Genomic DNA, 20677 nt, shown 5'->3' with positions numbered 1-20677 from the left:
GTCGAACTCCAGGCCTGGAGGGCCAGTTCCATACCAGTGTTTAGGATGGACTGAGAAAGAGAGGAATGTGTTCTACCTGATGGACCACACCTTCCCTGATTCAGACCCATCAATTAATTTGAGCTGTGTCAAAAATGTGTGAGGACCTCGGCCCTCGAAGGACCGGTTTGACATACCTGGTTTAAAGGGACACTGAGTTGAACTTACCCGGGGCTTCTAATGGTCCCCCGCAGACATCCTGTGCCCGCGCAGCCACTCACCGATGCTCCGGCCCCACCTCCGGTTCACTTCTGGAATTTCAGACTTTAAAGTCTGAAAAACACTGCGCCTGTGTTGCCGTGTCCTCGATCCCGCTGATGACACCAGGAGCATACTGCGCAGGCCCAGTATGGTCTGTGTCTGCGCAGTATGCTCCTGGTGACATCAGCGGGATTGAGAACATGGCAACACAGGCGCAGTGGTTTTTAGACTTTAAAGTCTGAAATTCCAGAAGTGAACGCGGGGGCGGGGCCAGAGCATCAGTGAGCGGCTGAGTGGGCACAGGATGTCTGCGGGGGACCGTTAGAAGCCCCGGGTAAGTTCAACTCATTTTCCCCCGACCCCCCTACAGTATCCCTTTAAGACTTTACCAAATCCAATACTCCAATATGGGGAAGCTTCTCTGTTTGCTGTTTTTTGTTTTGTTTTGTTTTTTAAGTGTGGAGTCACAGTTCACTCATCTCTTTAACTACAAGAGAGGCCCAGGAGTAGTCTTAGCTACCGTAATATCTATGTTACAGCAGGGCCCTTATTACGCTTTCTCTTACAGGGCTATGGAAACCGTTTTGCCCATGCGAGAAAGCGAGGTGCAAAAATGAAATCATGCCTAGCAGAGGATGGTTTCAATCCATCAACCTCTGGGTTATGGGCCCAGCACACTTCCACTGGGCCACTCTGCTTACGTTTGTATACAATCTTCAAGATTAAGAAGGGTACAACATTAGTTGAAATAGTTACACTACAATCTATGTTACAGCAAGGCCCTAATGACACTTTCTCTTAAGGGGCTATGACCGCTGATTGACCTATGTGGTAAAGCAAGGTGTAAAAAATAAAGTACACCTAGCAGAGGATGGTTTTGATCCATCAATCTCTGGGTTACGGGCCCAACTCACTTCTGCTGCACCACTCTGCAGTCTGCTTACATTTGTATACAATCTTCAAGTTTAAAGGGAAGGTTCAGTGAGTGGGGAAAAAAAAACATAAAAATCCATATCCACTTATCTGGGGCTTCCTCCAGCCCGTGGCTCTATATGACCACAGAGGGATTCCTCCTTTCCGTAGGTAAGTATCTTTTTTTTCTACTTTTTTTTTCTACTTCAGAATTGTTTTTAATCTTGGTTGGCAAGTCGCCCACCACCAGTCACTCCTCGCCACAGCACTGATCATCACCACACCGCCTCCAACACTGCTGGAAACTGCTGCACCAACCTCCAATGGGCAGAAGAAAGCTTACGTTTCTTGCTAGAGAATCCCATTCGTACATTGATTCTCAATGGATTCCCATTGGTTAGATCAGAGGAGTGGACCAATCAGGAGCCTTGGTGGCAGATTTAAAGATGTTTTATACCAGGGCTCTGTATACTCTTCTATTGCAGCTACACAAGGAACCCTAGGATAAACATCTTTGTAGTTGTTACTGGGGCTTTCCTGTTGGTCTATACACTGACCAATGAGATATCTTAGCAGGGAGAAATCTCATTGGTCTTCCACTCACCCCACCCACCAGAAGCAGTTGCCTAGGGCCTGGAGAGAGTCTAGGGGCCTAGTGGATGCAAGCTCCCACCAAATCATATTAAAAAAAATGTTGATCAGCGATAAGCAAAAACTGCTATCTTGCCTAAGGCCCCATTTATCTGGCCACAGTTGCTTTAAGTTTGTTTTAAATAAGTAATTGTATTGTGTTTCAGTCGTTCTCTACTGGTTGCTTTGCAAAAAAAATTACTGCCATATCCTATTTCTTGAATAGAAAGGATTAAGAATATCCTCAAATGGAGATTTAGGGGCTTTAAAATGAGTGAAATCTGAGCAAACTCAGAATACTAGGCAAACTGGTATTTGAATGAGCTGCAGTGCTGATATGCTAACAATTATTTTCCTGAACTAGAAAACAGCATGCTATGTGCAAAAGTCCATTTATCTCAGTAATTCAACTTAAAAGGTGAAACTAATATATAAAAATGGACTCATCACATGTAAAGCGAGGTATTTCGAGCCTTTATTTGTTATCATTTGGATGGTTATGGCTCACAGCTTATGAGAACCCCAAAATCTCAGCCCATTAGAATATTGTGAAAAGTTTCAATATTCTAGGCTCAACGTATCAAACTTTGTGACGTAGCGGACATGCTCAGAGCTCTCCTGGCCGCAGGCACGTGATGAAGGACTCGTGTCCGCCTACCACCCCCTCCTGACCAGGAAGTACGTTTGAGGGGTCGGTATACAGTAACGGAGGTGACGAAGCAGAATGAGGGGAGTGGTGAGCATGAGGAGAGCCGACTACACATGTCTGCTCCACGCGTTTTTTAAATTTAGATGTGCGCTAAGGTATCTTTTAAAAGGTGAAAGTAATATATGAAACTGGAACCCTTTGCAGGGATTTTGGATGAATTAGATGATTAGAGTCTGACACCTGGGGCTCGAGTCACTAAAACGTGCTAACACTTAGCACGACAGTGATAAGCCACTTTGCATGTGATATCATGTGCTAAGTATCATTATCATGTGCTCAGTATCATTATCACGTGCTAAGTATCATTATCACGTGAAGTCACTGCAGATCACGCCAACGGAATGTAGATCATGGATTATTACTGTATACAGTACGTAAAGCGTCGTGCGTTAAACTTTGCGTGCGCCGTATTACATTAACTCACATGTTAACCTCCTGAGCGTTACGCCGCTCAGGACGTTTTGTTACTTTTTGCCCGATTTTTAAATAAATGTGCTAAATGGCTATAAACCCTCTAGCTAGCACTAGGCTAGCTAGAAGAAGTCTCCGGCACCCTCCGATCCCCGCCGCTCCCCCGTTTATACATTACCCAGCCTGGATCCAGCAATCGGCGCAGCCTCTCCGGACAGCTCCGGTCTTTACTATGGGGAGGATCGCGTATGACGTCATGCGCAAACCCGATCCTCCCCATAGAGAGACCGGAGCTGCGCCGGGAGGCTGCGCGATGGCTGGATCCAGGGGGGCGGTAACGTATAAACCGGGGATCCAGGGGTGCCGGATACTTTGACTAGCTAGCTGATTGCTAGCTAGAGGGTTTACAGCCATTTGGCACATTTATTTATTTGTGGGGGACTCCTGGGGCCACAGAGCGGTATGCCTGACACAGTGCCGGGCATACCGCTAAGGAGGTTAATGTAAGCACCATTGCTGATTCATTACCAAACTCTATCTTCTGATCGTGCAAATCGCCTTCATTTTCAATGGCAAAGTTTAACACGTGTCGCTTTATGTACTGTATACAGTAATAATTCATGATCTACATTCCGTTCGTGTGTTCTGCAGTGACTTCACATGATAATGATACTTAGCACGTGATAATGATACTTAGCATGTGCAAATCCTTTACACGTGATAACTGAGTTATCAGGCTTTAGTGAATCAAGCCCCTTGAGCCTAGAATATTGAACATTCTCACAATAGTCTAATGGTCTGAGATATTGATTTTGGGGTTCTCATAAGCTGTAACCCATAATCATCAAATAAAGGCTTGAAATACCTTGCTTTGCATTTAATGAGTCAATCTTATATATTAGTTTCACCTTTTAAGTTAAATGACTGAAATAAATAGACTTTTGTGCGATATTGACATGTTTTTAATAATATATATATATATATATATATATATATTAGCCACCAGGCCGTTACATAAACAGGAACCAAGCACCCGTAAACCCCACGTGCGGCCGCAGGCCTGCGCCATCAGACGTGAACTGCACTCGCTCACCCACAGCCGAAACCTCTGGCAAAAAATAAAATGATTGAACCACTCTACGACCGCCTAACACTGATTGGCGGCTGCGGAGTGGCTCCCCCAGCACCGCCTAACGCAGAAAGGTGTCAAGTCCTGGGGGAGGAGATTAGCAGGGATCGCACGCACTGATGCGCTCGCATCCCCGCTTGAGTGACAGAGCTGAGCTCCGTTAACAGTCTTCTAGGGGGGACCGTCGCTGGCAGACTGTATACAAAACAAACCGCTGTTTCTTTACTTTGTACAGCACTGCGACCTACTGCAGCACTGTACTGGGGACGACCCTGTCACTTGTCTGTCCCCTGGAGCTCTGATGCCTATGAGAGAGGATTGCCGTGATTGGCTCTCGGGGGGAGGGAAATTAAATAAAAAATAGTCAAATTTATTTTTAAAAAAAGTAAATTAAGTAAAAAAAAAAAAAAAAGCCTGCAGCAGCAATCAGAGCCCACCTAACTGAAAGCATTGTTGGGCTCAAGAAAAGGAGGAAACATTCATTTGCGTGCTGAGTTGTGGGGCCCTGCAGCGAGCTGTTAAAGCTGCAGGGCACTGAATTGTAATAAATAGGGGGGTGTAAGCCTGTGGTCCTTAAGGCTTCTTGCACACCAAGACGTTGCATTAGGTGGCACGTTAAGGTCGCATAACGTGCACCTAACACAACGTATGGTGCTGCAAGAGCCGACGGTAGAGTGAGCCGCGTTAGGCGGCTCGAGTCCTATAATGTCTCCCAGAGTGGCGCTGATTGGCCAGCGGGACCACGTGATGCGGAGCGAGACACTCCGCATCACGTGGTCCCGCCGGCCAATCAGCGCCCGCCAGTGCAGTGAATATTAAGTAGCCATGTGCGCGGCTACTGTAGCTGGCTCTCCCTGCCTCCTCTCGGCCCCCCACTGCGCATGTGCAAACAGTCTAACGCGGCTATAGCCGCTCCAACGCCGTAGCATGCTGCACTTTGCACAGAACGTGCAGCGTTACATGTAACGCAACGTGGGCTGTGTTAACAGCCCACTTGTGTTACATTGCTGTGCGTTGGGGGAGCGTTACAGGCGCACTAACGTGCGCCTGTAACGTCTTGGTGTGTAAGCAGCCTAAATGATTAATATTGTGTCTCTGGTCTTATGTTACACTCAAATTTAGGCCCCGTCACAGGTGTGCATGAAAAAGAGGAGCAAGGAAATGGGCTGCCAGATTTCGGCATATAGAAAATTGAATTTAACGATGAATATAACAATATTCTACTTTTTTAAATTGGTAAATAATTACAATACTAAAAAAAATGGTAAATAATACTGATATTTCCCAGAACGTCATTGGACAGCACCCCTGGATGAGACTTGTCTCCCTCCCAATCGTGGACAGGAACTGCAAAAGAAAGATTTGCATAACAAATAGGCAGCCATATATAAGCTACTAGCTTACCCTCAGTACTTCAGTTCAGTTTCCTGTCCCGGACGGAATGCAGAGGAGAGGTCTCCAGAGTGCTATCCTTGACAGGTGTTCAGGGGCAACGTCTTTTCAGGGCTCCAGTTAGGCTGATTCAGGTGACAGTGGGAGCCCTGCAGCGTGGAGGAGGCTTCTCCGTACAAGGCAGCGGAGATATAGCGCAGGCGCGCTTGGGAGACAAGGTACTTCCGGGTCTACCCGGAAGTCGTCACGCGCAGCGTCCAGTGTGACTCAGATCAGGCGGCAGGCGGCCGCGGCGGTCATTGCGGATCAGCATCAGCTGATCCGCTAAGGTAACGGTTTACATGCGGCAGGTGCCTCAGAAGGGGGATAATTATGCTAATAAGCTTAAGCAATTAAGCGGCAGGTGCCGCGACTGGCTAACCTTTGAAAGGCTTATGCAAATGAGAAACATGCTAATGAACTGAGTATTCAGGTGGCTGTTTGCATTTCTTTGTATCATGTGATGATTATTTAAATCTGTTTCCTGACTCACTCTGGTTGTCTAAAGTGAGCATGGAGGACGCTACTGGGTCAGCTCCTGCGCAGTCTGCCAGGCCAGCCCAAGATACCTCTCTGGCAAGTACTTATGTACAAATTATACAGTGTGTATATATGTGTATTTTAATATATACTAGAGAGGGTACTAATGGTTGGCTTGTTATTGTGTTTTTTAGCCAGAAAAACATGAAAAGCCTGGAAAACAGGACAAATCTGACAAATCTTCCACACAGTCTAGTGGATCTAGTAAATCTGTGAAGAAATGTGCCATTTGCTCCTCTCGCTTGTCATCCTCTACCTCAAAAAAGCTGTGCCAGGATTGTACAAACAAACTGGTTAAGGATGAATCACCAGTAATCTTTAAGGATCTGATGGGATGGATGCGGTCAGAAATGTCTTCAGCCATCAAGGAAATTAAAGATTCTGCCATTTCTTCTCAGACTGTAGCTCCCAGTCCTGTTGAAATGCCTGGTCCTAGCAATGAGGTTCCTGTTAACCTTAATGTCAGTGGTTTATCTCCAATTCCTTTATCTCGTGCTCCTGTACAGGCTAGGAGAAGCAGAGATAGTGAGGTAGAAGGTTCTCAATTTTCTGAGGGAGAAATTTCTGCATTAGATGAAATATCCGAGGGGGAGGAGATGGATAAGACTGAAAAACCACAAAAGTTTGTTTTTTCTACAGAATTAATGAAGGATCTTTTGACATCCATGCATGAAACAATGGGTATTAAATCAGAGCGAAAACCCTTGTCACCCCTTGACCAAATGTATGAGGGTTTGGCGGACCCCCAATCCAGGTTCATCCCGGTCCATTCTACTCTTAAAACTTTGATCAAGAAAGAGTGGCAAAATCCTGAGAAAAGGGCCTTTTGGCCAAAATCTTTATCTAAGCGTTATCCTTTTTCTCCTGATGACCAGGCTTATTGGGGCCCTCCGCCAAAACTAGATCCGTCCTTTTCCAGGGTTTCAAGAAAATCAGACCTTATGTTTGAGGATTTCGGAAACCTTAAAGACCCAATAGACAAGAAAATGGATAATGTTTTGCGTAGGGCTTGGGAGTCTGCTTCATTAACTTTTAAGCCGGCAGTAGCATCGACAGCAGTGAGTCGATCTCTGAAGACTTGGTTGGCAGAATTACAGTAAAAATAGCAAATGGGGTGTCTAGGGAAGAAATCCTTAATGACTTTCCTAAAATCACTAATGCCTCAGATTTTATGGTTGATGCAGCAGACGATTCGGTTAAATTAACAGCCCGTACCACCGCACTAGTGAACTCAGCTAGAAGGGGAGTATGGGTTAAGACATGGAATGGGGATAACTCATCCAGATCTAAGCTTTGTGGTATCCCCTGTGAAGGAGATCTTCTGTTTGGGTCTAAGCTGGACGATACACTAGATCGTACAGCAGATAATAAGAAAAATTTCCCAAGGAAACGCCCCTTTCAGAATAAACGGCCATTTCGGGCCCCCGCTAAAAATGAAACGGATAGTAAATCCTCCAGGGGTAGAAGATGGGCTCCTTACAGGCAACAAGGACCCCGCAATACCGCTACTAATATTAAAAAGACAAACAAACAATGACGCCATCATTCCGGTGGGGGGGAGAATCACCAACTTTTACGAAATATGGCAACAACTATTCACCAATCAATGGTTACTAAACATAATATTAGAGGGTTACAGAATAGAGTTCGAACATCTCCCCCCTCAAAACTTTGTCTTAACACCCTGTCCAAAAAACCCAGCCTTATTAGTAGCCCTCCAGTCAGAAGTAAAGTCTCTTCTTCAGAAAGGAGTAATTCGACAGGTTCCAGCATGTCAAAGAGAACAGGGATTCTACTCCCCAATCTTTCTGGTAAAAAAGCCTCAAGGAGCCTATCGATTGATTCTAAACCTAAAGAAATTGAATCTGAAAATCAAATACAGGAAATTCAGGATGGACAATATTCGATCTGTAGTTCATCTTTTACAGAAGGACGATTTTTTGGCATCCCTAGACCTGAAGGATGCGTATCTACATCTACCAATCCATTTATCCTGCCAACAATACCTGAGGTTTGCCGTGTGGATGGAAGGAGAGGTAAGACATTTTCAATTTAATGCCTTGCCTTTCGGACTATCGTCTGCCCCATGGCTATTTACTAAGGTTATGTCTGAAGTATTAGCTCTTCTCAGGTTAAGACACGTTAATATTGTCGGTTACCTTGATGATTTTTTATTATGGGGTTCTTCTGAAAAATCCGTTAATGATCAGCTTTTTATAACTCTGGGCGTCCTCCAGGAGTTAGGTTGGTTAATTAATTGGGAAAAGTCTGCTCTGATTCCTTCCCAGTGTCTAGAATTTTTGGGTTTCAATATTTCTACCAGAGAAGAGAAACTGTTGTTACCTGATAGGAAGATCATTTCTATTTTTAATAGTATTTTCTCATTTCAGAGATTAAGAAGCATATCGCTAAGAAAAGCCATGGCTCTTCTAGGACTTCTAACCTCTGCCTTTCCGGCGATCCAGTGGGGACAGTTCCATGCGAGATTTCTACAAATATGGATTTTGAAATCTTGGAACAGGTCTCTGGTGACTCTAGACAAGAAGATCATCATTCCACAAAGTGTAAAGACTTCCCTTATCTGGTGGCAACGTCTGGATCATCTATCTCCAGGTCATCTGTGGAATTATCCACAACAGAATACAATCACAACCGATGCCAGTTTGTGGGGTTGGGGAGCCCACTTCAATTCTCTGCCGGCTCAAGGATCATGGAATATGACAATAAGGTCACAGTCATCGAACAACAGGGAGTTGCAAGCAGTATGGCAAGCCTTACTACATTTCGGCCCCCTAATAGAGAATTCTCATGTCAGAATAAGAACAGACAACAGGAGCGTTGTAGCTTTCCTGAACAGGCAGGGGGGCACGAGGAGTCAACCCTTATGGGAAAAGACGGCAAAGATCCTATTCTGGTCGGAGAGAAATCTTTTATCGTTAACTGCGATACATTTAAAGGGAACCTCAAACCACTTGGCGGACTACCTCAGCAGGAGGAAATTAGACTCGAACGAGTGGTCACTAGATCTGGAAGTTTTTCAGCAGGTGACGTTACAATGGGGTTGCCCAGAAGTAGACCTGTTTGCAAGGAGAGCGAATGCGAAATGTCAGCAATTTTGTGCCCTGTTTCCAGAGGACCTACCTTGGAAAGTAGACGCCTTCTCGATCAATTGGGGAGAGTTACTGATGTATGCATTTCCTCCAATTCCATTGCTACCACAAGTAATAAAAAAGATTATTCAGGACAAGGCTCGAGTAATCCTGATAGCTCCACTATGGCCAAAAAGACCATGGTTCACGTCACTAAGAACACTAGCGGTTACAGATCCGATAGTCTTTCCTCCCATACCTCACTTGCTGTCCCAGGGTCCAGTGTGGCATCCGAGTTTAAACAGCCTTCACCTTTCAGCCTGGAAGCTGAATGGGGCATCCTGAAGTCCAAGGGCTTTTCAGACGAACTATCAGAAACTTTGATACAGAGTAGGAAGAAGGTGACTCGAGTAATATACCAAAAGGCCTGGAGAGTGTATAACGAATGGTGCTCGGAAAGATCTTGTGACAATACATCACTTAAATCCGTATTAGAATTTCTTCAGTGTGGATACAAGAAGGGGCTTAGTATAAGCACTCTGAAGGTACAGGTATCTGCTCTAAGCGTATTTCTAGAAAGACGGCTGGCAGAAGAAAATCTAATTTTAAGATTCTTCCAAGCTTTAAAGAGACTGAAACCAGCAATCAGGTCCAGAATACCCTCATGGGATTTAAATACTGTCTTACAGGGGTTATGTGAAGCCCCTTTTGAACCATTATCACAAATTTCGGATAAATTTCTTACTCTAAAAACCATTTTCCTGCTAGCCATTACTTCAGCTAGAAGAATAGGTGAATTGCAGGCATTGTCTATTAAAGAGCCCTACTGCATCATTTCTGAAGATAGAATTACGTTACGCACGGATGCAGCGTTTCTACCAAAGGTTGTTTCCTCATTTCACAGGAATCAAGAAATCTTCCTTCCTTCCTTTTGTGAGAATCCTAACAATGACAAGGAAAAGAGACTTCATTGCCTGGATGTAAGGAGATGTCTTATACAATATATGGAGAGAACAGGTCCATGGAGAAAAACTGACGCAATGTTCGTTCTATTTGCTGGGAAACAAAGAGGCAACAAGGCGTCCAAAACGACTCTAGCACGATGGATCAGACAGGCTATTACATTGGCATATCAAGCTCAAGGGAAGCAGTTAGGGTCTTCAATTAGAGCTCATTCTACAAGAGGAATATCGACTTCCTGGGCAGAGAGGTCAGGGGCATCAATAGAACAGATATGCAGAGCTGCTACCTGGTCAAGTCACAATACCTTTGTGAGGCATTATCGCCTAAACATCTCAGCCGCAGCAGATTTGTCTTTTGGAAGAAAAGTACTGCAGGCAGTGGTCCCGCCCTAGATCTCATATCTGGTACATCGTCTCATCCAGGGGTGCTGTCCAATGACGTTCTGGGAAAGACAACTTTACTTACGGTAACGTCTTTTCCAGTAGTCAGAAGGACAGCACCCCTGCAACCCGCCCTATTTTTGGGTGGAATAATAATTATGTAAGTAGGCATTTATACCGGTCCGTGTCATCTTTTGTATTAACTGAAGTACTGAGGGTAAGCTAGTAGCTTATATATGGCTGCCTATTTGTTATGCAAATCTTTCTTTTGCAGTTCCTGTCCACGATTGGGAGGGAGACAAGTCTCATCCAGGGGTGCTGTCCTTCTGACTACTGGAAAAGACGTTACCGTAAGTAAAGTTGTCTTTTATTACTATTAAACCTAACCCTAATTTCACACAGAACCCTTCCTCTGCTTATGTCTAACCTTAACCACCCCCTTGCTGATGCCTAACCCTGAGTCCTCCCCATGCCTAACCACAGGGCCAGATTTACCAAAAGGCACTGTAGGCATGTGCCTACAGGTGCCTGATGATGGAAAGATTGCTCACTCCCCTCCTAAGTGCCTCTCTGCCTCCTTCCCAAGGCAGAGTCCTGATGAGAGTGTAAATGAGGGGTTGCTCACTCAGCTCTCTGCATTCCACTGACAAGATCTCCCTTCAGTCAATGGCACCTGAGGTTCCTCTACCTACCTGATACTGGGGCACCTCTAGCTACCTAATACTGAGGGTACTTCCGACTGCCTAAAATAAGGGGCACTTGTAAATACCTATGACAGGCAAGTGAAGTAAGGGAGAGGTGACAGCTGGGACAGCCAGCACACTTGCGCACTTGCGGTGAAGTGCGGTCGGGGTTTGTAGGATCATGGAGGGAGAAGTCTATGGTGCCAGGAGAACATCTGTGCCTATAGGCTCCTGTGACATAAATCCAGCCCTGCCTAACCATACCCCCCCTCCCCCATTGCCTAACCATAAAACTCTCCCCATGTAAATCTAACCTTAACCACCTCCTGCCGCAATTCAGCCGCACATAAGCAAAAATATTGGGCGCACCATAGGCGCCCATAGAAAGTATCGGTGAGAGTGTGAAATTTGTGGGCCCTCAATGGCCAATAAGTAGCGCCCAAATTACTGCCACTAATGGGTGCCCTATTTTTCTGCCTCCCTGTCACAGTGATGAGTTGATATGTGATGTAATAACGCTCTTTAACTCTGAACATCGCACTGCAATGTGTAACCTATGCAGCATTCACCGGGCATCTGCTGCCATTCACTGCAAACTGTGCTGTGAGAACAAAATCCCAGAACTTCTGTTAGGAATTCTGTACTGTTGTCATTTCCTGCCTGCTGGTTTTAGTATTGAGTTGGACTGACCTGGACTTCCACTATCCACCAGCAGGTGGCTGTATCCTGATTTTGGCAACCCTGGATTTCCACCTTCCTCCAGCAGGTGGTATTTCATTGATTGTAAGCCGCAGTTCCTGTTCTGGCCTGCGGGTAGTTCAGGACCACTTTCTGCAGAAGCACACCACCAGCTGCTTCCTGATGCTGATTACATGGAATATTTAAGGACGGCCTCTTTCTCCTGCTAGTTGCCAGAACGTTGTTGCTCATAGGCCAGAATATTCTTGACATTCCTGTTACCTGTTCCCTGATTCTGATCATGTACCTGTACCCTTACTTGTTGCCGAACCTGTTATCTTTCCTTGACTCTGCTTTGTGCTTGCTCCCTTGCTCTGTACCTGCATCTGATAAACCTGTTGCCGAACATCTTAGCTTGTCTTGACTCTGCTACTGCCAGACTCTTTGACTCTAAGCATGACTGTATATATCTTTATGTTGTATTTGTTTGTATGTATACCTCTTGTATATTGTCTTGTAAATAGTTAGATAGTTAGTCAGGGTATTGGTTGTAAGTGTGTTCACTGCATGTCCTGGTTTGTTGGTGGTTCTCTGTATATAGTGTGCTGTACATATGGTTGCATTTAATTTGCATGCATTGTTATTTGTGGCAAATTGGCCAATTTGGTTTGCAATCAGGGCCGGCCCGCTCATGAGGCGGGGTGAAACATTTGCCTCAGGCGGCAGATCTGGGGGGATGGCACCCGCCTGTCCATATACGCTGGGGGCCGCCCGCCGAGCTGGAGGGGTAGCGGTCAGAAAGGGGGTATTGGGCCTAGCGGCGGGGAAGGTGGGTCGGACCCCCCCCTCCCTCGCCTGGGTCCCCCGATCTGCGCTCCTCCTCCAGCATTAACCACTTCACAACTGAGGGGTTTTACCCCCTGACCACCAGAGCAATTTTCACCTTTTAGCGCTCCTTCCATTCATTCGTCTATAATTTTATCTTTACTTATCGCAATTAAATGAACTATATCTTGTTTTTTTCGCCACCAATTAGGCTTTCTTTAGGTGGGACATTATGCCAAGAATAATTTTATTCTAAATGTGTTTTAATGGGAAAATAGGAAAAAATGTGGGAAAAACATCCCCCCCCCCCCCCATGGCTGGGGCGGCGATTTTTTTCTAATTTTGTCTCAGGCGGCAAAAAGTCTAGGGCTGGCCCTGTTTGCAATAAACACTTAATTTTACCTTTTATTTCTAGTCTCTGTATCAGTAGTCCTGCAAACTGTGGTCAACCCCATGTTCCTCTGTTCAGTTTTATAACAACTTCTTATGATTTACTAAACGCCAAGAATAACTCGAGCCTTCTTCTTCCCTTTGCAGGAATCCTGCAGTCATGTTACCAGGTCCAGCTGACCCCGTGTCCATTATTCTCTTGGTTCTGCTTTGCCTGTTTCTAGTGAAAATGTATTTTTATGGCTCAAAGCAGAAGCTTCACCATCAAGATTTTCCTCCAGGACCAAAACCTTTACCCATCATCGGAAACATCCATATGCTTGATCTGAAGATGCCCTACAAGACCTTCTTTGAGGTACAATCAGGCACTAATCCCCCTAACCAATTCTCACTCATTCAGGTCATGAGTTCCTTGACTGCTGAGGGTCAATACTCCCATGGTCCCCTGCTTCACATTTTATATTTCGTACCGTATGTCAATATTTAACCACATCCCTGGACAGAAACCATAACAAACCCATGGGGAAAAAAGGTGATACTTTCTCAATTCCTAAATCCACCCCAACATTCAATCCAGGTATTTGGCCAATGCGTCCTACCTAACACGCTACATCCGTTTCTTCCTTTGTTTATATCCTGTGTGCTGTGGGCTTGTTTCTTTCTCACTAAGGCCTCTTTTCAATGGACTGTTGAACTGTGTGCTCTGCAAGCAGTTACCAGGCAGCAGTGAGCAGTTACCAGGCAGCAGTGAGCAGTTATCAGGCAGCAGTGAGCAGTTACCAGGCAACAGCAGGCGGTTGTGAAAGTTTGAGAGGCATTTCACTGCTTGTCAACAGTCCGCGGAAAAGAGGCCTAACTGTCTGTCTTTTCCTAATATTTGGAGTTTAAGTAAGGTAATGAAGTCCCAGACTTTCCAGCATTCATAGCTGTTGCATCAGTCCACTTTGGTCCTTGTACTGTCACCAGTTCACTGGAATCCTTGTGTCTGGAAATCCTAGTCTGTACTGCTACCAGTTCCCTGGGCATACAATCAAAAATGGCTCTAGGGTGACGCTGAAAAACACCTCACCCTACGCCTGCAAGAGCCCCGGAAGCGTTAATTACTATTCCCCCTCCAGGCCACCATGAACTCACGGGGAAAGATGTATAGCCAGCAAGGTCCAACCACCCGTGACAGATACACACCTCCATGAAGTCTCCCTCTAGTCCTTAGTGATCTATTTCTTATTTTCCAAAATCCCTGTCGCATAGTTCAGTAATGAGGTCTGTGATGTGGGCCTCCATTCAAAAAGGTTTATATGTATTTGTCTCATCTGCAGCTTGCTAAGCAGTATGGGCCAGTGTACAGCATTCACATTGGGACACAGAGGATGGTTATGCTGTGTGGCTATGACACTGTGAAGGATGCTCTTGTCAACCATGCTGAGATCTTTTCTGAGAGACCTTCCATCCCCATCTTCCAGGATATCACCAAAGGCTATGGTAAGGTTTCCTTGCATTTCATAATCTAATATGTTACACTGATACGAAATGGCTGCTGTAGAAATAACATAATTACATGATAATAAATTTGAGCTGAAATGTTACGCTTATTTTATACGTTTACAAAACAAGCTAGATATGACAGTGCAGTTTCTAGGGGGGAAAAAAAGAGTAAATTACATCAGGATTGGCTTCAGTCAGAGGCAGTAAAGATGGAAAATGCCTGGAACAGTTTTCTCTTTATTTACTATATATAATTCACTGAAATCAAAACGGGAACAGTACAATACGTGTGTGTGTTTTTTCTGGGATAGTATGACTGTCCCTGCTGGACAAATTACATAATTTGTGTAAAGCCCCGTCAAAACTACATTTATTGCTTGTACACCTAAAGTTGCATATTTTTCAACAAGGCGTCCACTAATTTGAGAATCGTCAATAGCAGCAGATAAACATTGTTACAGACATGACAAATTGTTAATAGTTCATCATTAGCAGTGTGTGCAGAGCTACAAACGATTGTTAACTGCTTGGCAGCTGCGTCACGCCTATGGGCGTGGCCGCCGTGGCAGCCCCAGGACTGCCGATCGGCGTAAAGTCCTGGGGCTTCGTTTTGCAGGAGATTTACCGCAGACTGCGCGCGCGTCTCCTGCTTGGTAGGTGGAGTGGAGCCACTCAGAGACTGTTAGCCATCTAATTAGCATGTGCAGCGCTGCGATCTACATCAGCGCTGTACTGGGAACATCCGTGTGACACGGCTGTCCCCTCCAGAGGCACAGGGGTGATCGGCTGTCATAGGCTGAAGCAGGGATTGGCTGGCGGGCTGGTGAGGAAAAAAATGACACAATTATTTAAAAAATAAACACATAAATATATATTTAAAAAAAATAAACACTGGTGGAGCAATCAGACCCCACCACCCCACCAGCAGAAAGCTCTGTTGGTGAAGAAAAAAAAGGGAGCAGGGGAGGGGGGGGGGGGGGGGGGGGTTGGGGGGCGATATCACTTGTGTGCCGTGTTGTGCGGACCTGCAGCTTGGCCTTATAGCTGCAGTGGCCTATTTTACAAAAAATGGCCTGGTCTTTTGGGGAGGGGGGTAAAGCCTTTGGTCCTGAAGTGGTAAAAGGGGGTTCTTTAACTTTCTTTTTAAAGTTTCACTCATCTGGGGCTTCTACCGCCCCCCTGCAGACATCCTGTGCTGCTCCAGCCCTCAAGGATCCCCGTGCCACCACTCGCTTATCGTTTTTTTGAATGCCACTGCGCCTGCGCGTCTGTGGCCACGCACATCCTCGCTCCCATCGCCAGTACAAGAAAACTTCCTATTGCGTCTGTGCAGGACACTCCCGGCAACAAGAGCAGGAGCAAGGACGTGCACGGACGCGCAGGCGCTGTGGTGTTTGTCTCATTAGATGAAAAACGATAAGTGTGCCACGGCAGAGGGACCGGAGCAACCTTGAGGGCAGCATGTCTGCAGTGGGCCAGTAGAAGCCCCAGGTAAGTAAAACTTAAAAAAAAATAATTAAAAAACCCATTCAAACGTTGTATCCAGGAAGTCTATGGCGCTTCCCCTAGATCCCACATTGTTTAACGTTCCTATTGGTTAACAATCATTTGGAATTTCATGTGCAGTCTTTTGCTGTCGTTCGCATCACATCGCTTAAAATCCTCTGTGCTTGATCATGGAGCGGTCGTCCATCTGTCAATTCACACGATTGTGTCTGGCGGTGTGTGTTATGTTTCCTGCAGCCAATGCAGCATTCACTGTTTTAGGCCTTAGTCAGACGTATTGGAGCTTGCATGGGCTGTGTGGAATTGCGATTTCACGTTTGTTGCATTTCTAATGTATTTCAACGTTTGTTGTTTGTTGCATTTCTAATGTATTTCAATGACATTGCATACAACTTGTGTTTTGCTTATTGTTTTGTGCATTTTATGTTTCGTTTTTGTTTTTGCTTTCTTTTTTTGTTTTCTTTTTTTTTTTTTGTTTTTAAAGAGAGTCTGAAGCGACTAAAAATTGTTATTTTTACCTCGTAGTTCGCTTCAGTAGTATTAGTTGAGGTAAACCGCCACATCCCCACGGCAAAACGAGGGCTTTAGACCCCCCAAATCCCTGGGGGAAAATCCGGGGAGCACTTCCTGAAAGAGGCGGAGCTTGCTGCTGTAGCTCTGCTTCTACCGAAGTCAATCACCACTGATCTCCGCCTCTCCCCGCCGCTCTCAGCCTTCCTTCACAGAGAGGGGCGGGGAGAGGCGGAGATACACGCGCAGATTGACTTCAGTAGAGGCAGAGCTACAGCACTAAGCTCTGCCTCCCCGGGCAGCAAAATCCACGACCAAGAAAGTCGCGGATGTTTGCCCCGGGGATTTGGGGGGTATAAACCCTTCATTTTGCCGCAGGGATGCAGCGGTCTACATCTACTGAGACTCCTGAAGTGAAGTACCAGGTAAAAATAGCAATTTTTAATCACTTCAGAGTCTCTTTAAATCAGATTAAAAAAATATGCTCAAAAGTCCACAGCCAAATACCAAAAAATGGCAAAAACAAAGAATGAACCGTGAAAATATGCAGAAAACCGCATGTGTAATTTGAACAAAAGCTTATGCAAAAATAAACTAGAGTGCTAAACCTCAGTGTTTTCTGTCTTCTTTTTTACTATGTCTGCTTTATCTGGCTACCTGAGGACTTGCAGAAGAATTGCCTGCATCCTCTACATCACGTAAATGAGGTATTTAACTTTTTTATTTATCATAAACCTTTTTTGTGTCATGTCAATGTAAAACGATATAAAAATCTTCCATAAAGTACCCGTAATGATGAGTAACCTCACAGCACTACTCAAAACACCACAGCAATGAGTCCCAAAGTAATACATTGTTTAAATAAGGTACAAATAGGACCTCATAGGCAGGGCCGGTTCAAGTGGCACAGGGGGTCGGGGGGAAAGGTAACCTGGGGGCCCCCTACACTCAGACCAGGATAATTTACCAAGCAACCTTGGCAGGTGCTTGGGGCCTAGTGGGTGTCAAGGGGCCCTCCTGTCTCCTTCTTTAAACTACACTTAAGCTTACTAAAAGAACCACAAGTGGGCCACAAATCTACTACCTTGCCTAGGGCCCATTGACATCTTAATCCATCCCTGCCTACAACCCACCCCTCCAGTAAAGTCAGCTGACCACCCACTCCCCCCTTCCTTCCCTTGGTCTCTCCCCCCCCCCCGACTGCTCCCTGGGGCCCCTGACTGCATTGTTATAGCTGACCTGCATGCTGCTACATCCATGCTCTGTGTTCAGCCCCACTGCCTGCCTCTTCTCCCTGCAGTGCATGGTATCAGTAAATAACCTGCGCCGGGTCACGGAGGAGAGGCAGACAGCGGGGAGGAAGAAGGTGCACGGATGCTGCTGCGCACCGGGACAGGTGAGTTATTATAATGCAGCCACACATTGTGCAGGAGCTCCCCCGGGGACTCGGAGCAGTTGGGAGAGACCACCTAGGGGTTCGGCAGGGTGAGGGGCATGGCAGCAGTCAAGGGCACTGGGGCAATTGCCCCCTTTGTCTTAATGGCAGCACAAACTCTTCTCTTAGGCCAAATATAATACAACTCCCTAAGCAGGATAGCTATTTAACCTCTTGAAGACAACAGGTTTATACCCCCCTAGTGACCAAGCAATTTTTTTACAATTCAGCACTTCGCCACTTTAACGATTTATTGCATGACCATACAACTTTTACTGAATTTTACCTCCTTTTCTTGCCACTAATAGAACATTTTGGTGGTCTCTGATTGCTGCTGCAATTTTATTATTAATAATTAAAAAAAAATTTCTTTAATAAAATATCCTATTTTTAAACACCTTTCCCTCCCTCCCCCCTAAATTGGCCCTGACTGTGATCCATACACTACAGTACCCTCTCATAGGCATCAACCAATGAGAGGGATTAGATTGTGAGCCACTCCAGGGGACAGTTAAGTGACAAGGGAATCCCCTGTACAGCGCTGCGTTACATTGCAGCGCTGTACAAATGTAAATAGCCTGCCGGCTGCGATGGCAGATAACGCACATGCGCAGAGAGTGCCCGGCAACGGGAGCGCGATCCAGGACGCGCTCCGCCAGGTAGCGCAGGCGTACTACTCCGGGTCATTGCGACCCGGAAGTAGTAAGAGGCTCATGAATTTAGAGATGTTCGCCGGCGAACGGTTCGGGAACCGTTCGCCACATCTCTACTGTACATACCCATGTCTATCATGGCTCATCATGTCACATGTCACTTTGGGTATCCTTTAAGGCTAGGCTCACAGTGAGTGTTATGTTCCCTGTAAAAGTAGGAATGCAGGGCATCGGAACAGTAAAGTCATGGCACCAATTATTGGTGCAGTGCGTGGCATACAGTCAAGCATACAGTCAATGAAAAGTATGCTTCACTGTCACTATAAAACGTGAGCATTTTGTGCTAATGCACTGCAAGCTGTGTGCAGGGATGACATTAACCACTTCAGCCAACAGGGTTGTTCATTTTTTGCATCTGAGCAACTTTCATCTCCCATTCATTTGCCAAAAACTTTATCACTACTCATCACAATGAATTGATCTATATCTTGTTTTTTCTGCCACCAATTAGGCTTTCTTTGGGTGATACATTTTGTTAAAAATGATTATATTCTAAATCCATTTTCACGGGAATATTAAGAAAGAAATGGAAAAAAAAATCATTATTTCTCAGTTTTTGGCCATTATAGTTTGAAATACATGCTACCGTAATTAAAACTCATGTTTTAATACATGCTACCGTAATTAAAACCCATGTATTTTATTAGATATCAATTTTTAGGATGGGAATAAAGTTTAGAGTCAATCAAACACATTTTTCAGTAGATAAATATATATATATTCACATAGAACGAGGAACAAAGTCCTGGAAGAGGGACAAATGAGGAGGAAAGAGGGACAGAGGGACGAGGCTCCCAAAGACGGACTGTCTTAGCCTAGCCCTGCACTGTCCGGTGATAAATGCTATCTGGAAGTTATAAACAGGTACAAAAACATGTAATTTCTATTGATCATATGGAACTCTGACATACTTGTTGAATACACACTAATCTTTGGTCGAAATGACCATTTTGGACCTGCTCACTGGAAAATCTAGTGTACAGTACAGCTGACCTACGACCCCACAACAGATAACTATACATCAATCGACGAATGAGTACATTGTGTCCCTTTCTACTCCCCCCCCCCCCCCCCGCCCCGTGCTGCCAGACTCTGCTTGCTGGTTAACCCCTCTCCTTCCCTCTCTGCAAAACTCCGGACATCATATTACTGCACTTTAACCAAATCCAAGTTACTCATCAAGCCTTCGTCGTCTCGTCTGGTCGTTTATTAACATCACAGTTGTTGGAGGAAAATCTACTCTTGCCCAAGACAGAAGGTAAACAAAGAGAAATGCACCCTGTATGTATTTACAGAGTTTAGCCTAATTCCCCCTCATCTGACTGTGACTAACCATAAGTGTAATGTGATCTCTCAGCTGTGCCAGCTGGTTGCCTCAGCAGAGCAGCTAATTTGTAAACACAGGATGTCAACCCTATGTCTGCTTCCATGAAAGCAGGAAGTAGACACACTGCAGATTTATTTTAGGATTTGTATCAGATGTAACAAATGTTTTTCTTTAAAGGTTATTATGATGTTGCTTATCTTATAGAGCAGAGAGGAAGTTATGGGTTCAGGTCCGCTTTAATTATTTGGTTTTAGTTTCTTTTCAGGTATTCTCTTTTCTAATGGAGAAATCTGGAAAACGATGAGGCGCTTCACTATCTCCACCCTGAGGGATTATGGGATGGGGAAGAAAATCATTGAAAACAAGATCATTGAAGAGTGTGAATATTTGGTGAAAAAGATGAAATCCTTCGGAGGTCAGTCCTTTCCTAATTCACCATGTAAGATACATTACTGTGCCGTGAACGTCTGTGGGTGTCGGTTTCTGAGTTTCGACATCCGTATTTCAGTACAAGATTACCTCTGCCGCATATGTCGTAAAAAGGCGCCTGGAAATTTGGGAGCCCAGAAAAGCTGATAGTAGAATATCAGGGGTCGCAAAATATCAGTATTAACCAGTTCACCCCCAAGGGTTTTTACTCTAACGGACCAGAGCAATTTTCACTTGTCAGTGCTCCTCCCTTTTATTCCCT

General features: G+C 45.2%; 1 protein-coding gene across 1 annotated transcript in view; it reads left to right on the top strand.

Annotated features, from left to right (window-relative positions):
- LOC137504635 (uncharacterized) overlaps positions 1-20677 on the top strand; it is a 99508-nt gene that overhangs the window by 53377 nt on the left and 25454 nt on the right. Inside the window, exons 11-15 of the mRNA XM_068233216.1 lie at positions 6137-7004; positions 8393-9740; positions 13158-13365; positions 14330-14492; positions 20252-20401. Coding sequence (XP_068089317.1) covers positions 6137-7004; positions 8393-9740; positions 13158-13365; positions 14330-14492; positions 20252-20401 — 2737 coding nt within the window. The remainder of the gene's footprint in view (positions 1-6136; positions 7005-8392; positions 9741-13157; positions 13366-14329; positions 14493-20251; positions 20402-20677) is intronic.

The sequence above is a fragment of the Hyperolius riggenbachi genome, chromosome 4 (assembly GCF_040937935.1).
Source record: "Hyperolius riggenbachi isolate aHypRig1 chromosome 4, aHypRig1.pri, whole genome shotgun sequence".
NCBI classification, from domain to species: Eukaryota; Metazoa; Chordata; class Amphibia; order Anura; family Hyperoliidae; genus Hyperolius; species Hyperolius riggenbachi.
The sequence above is the reverse complement of the archived record's forward strand: the minus strand, read 5'-3'. Positions and strand labels throughout refer to the sequence as shown.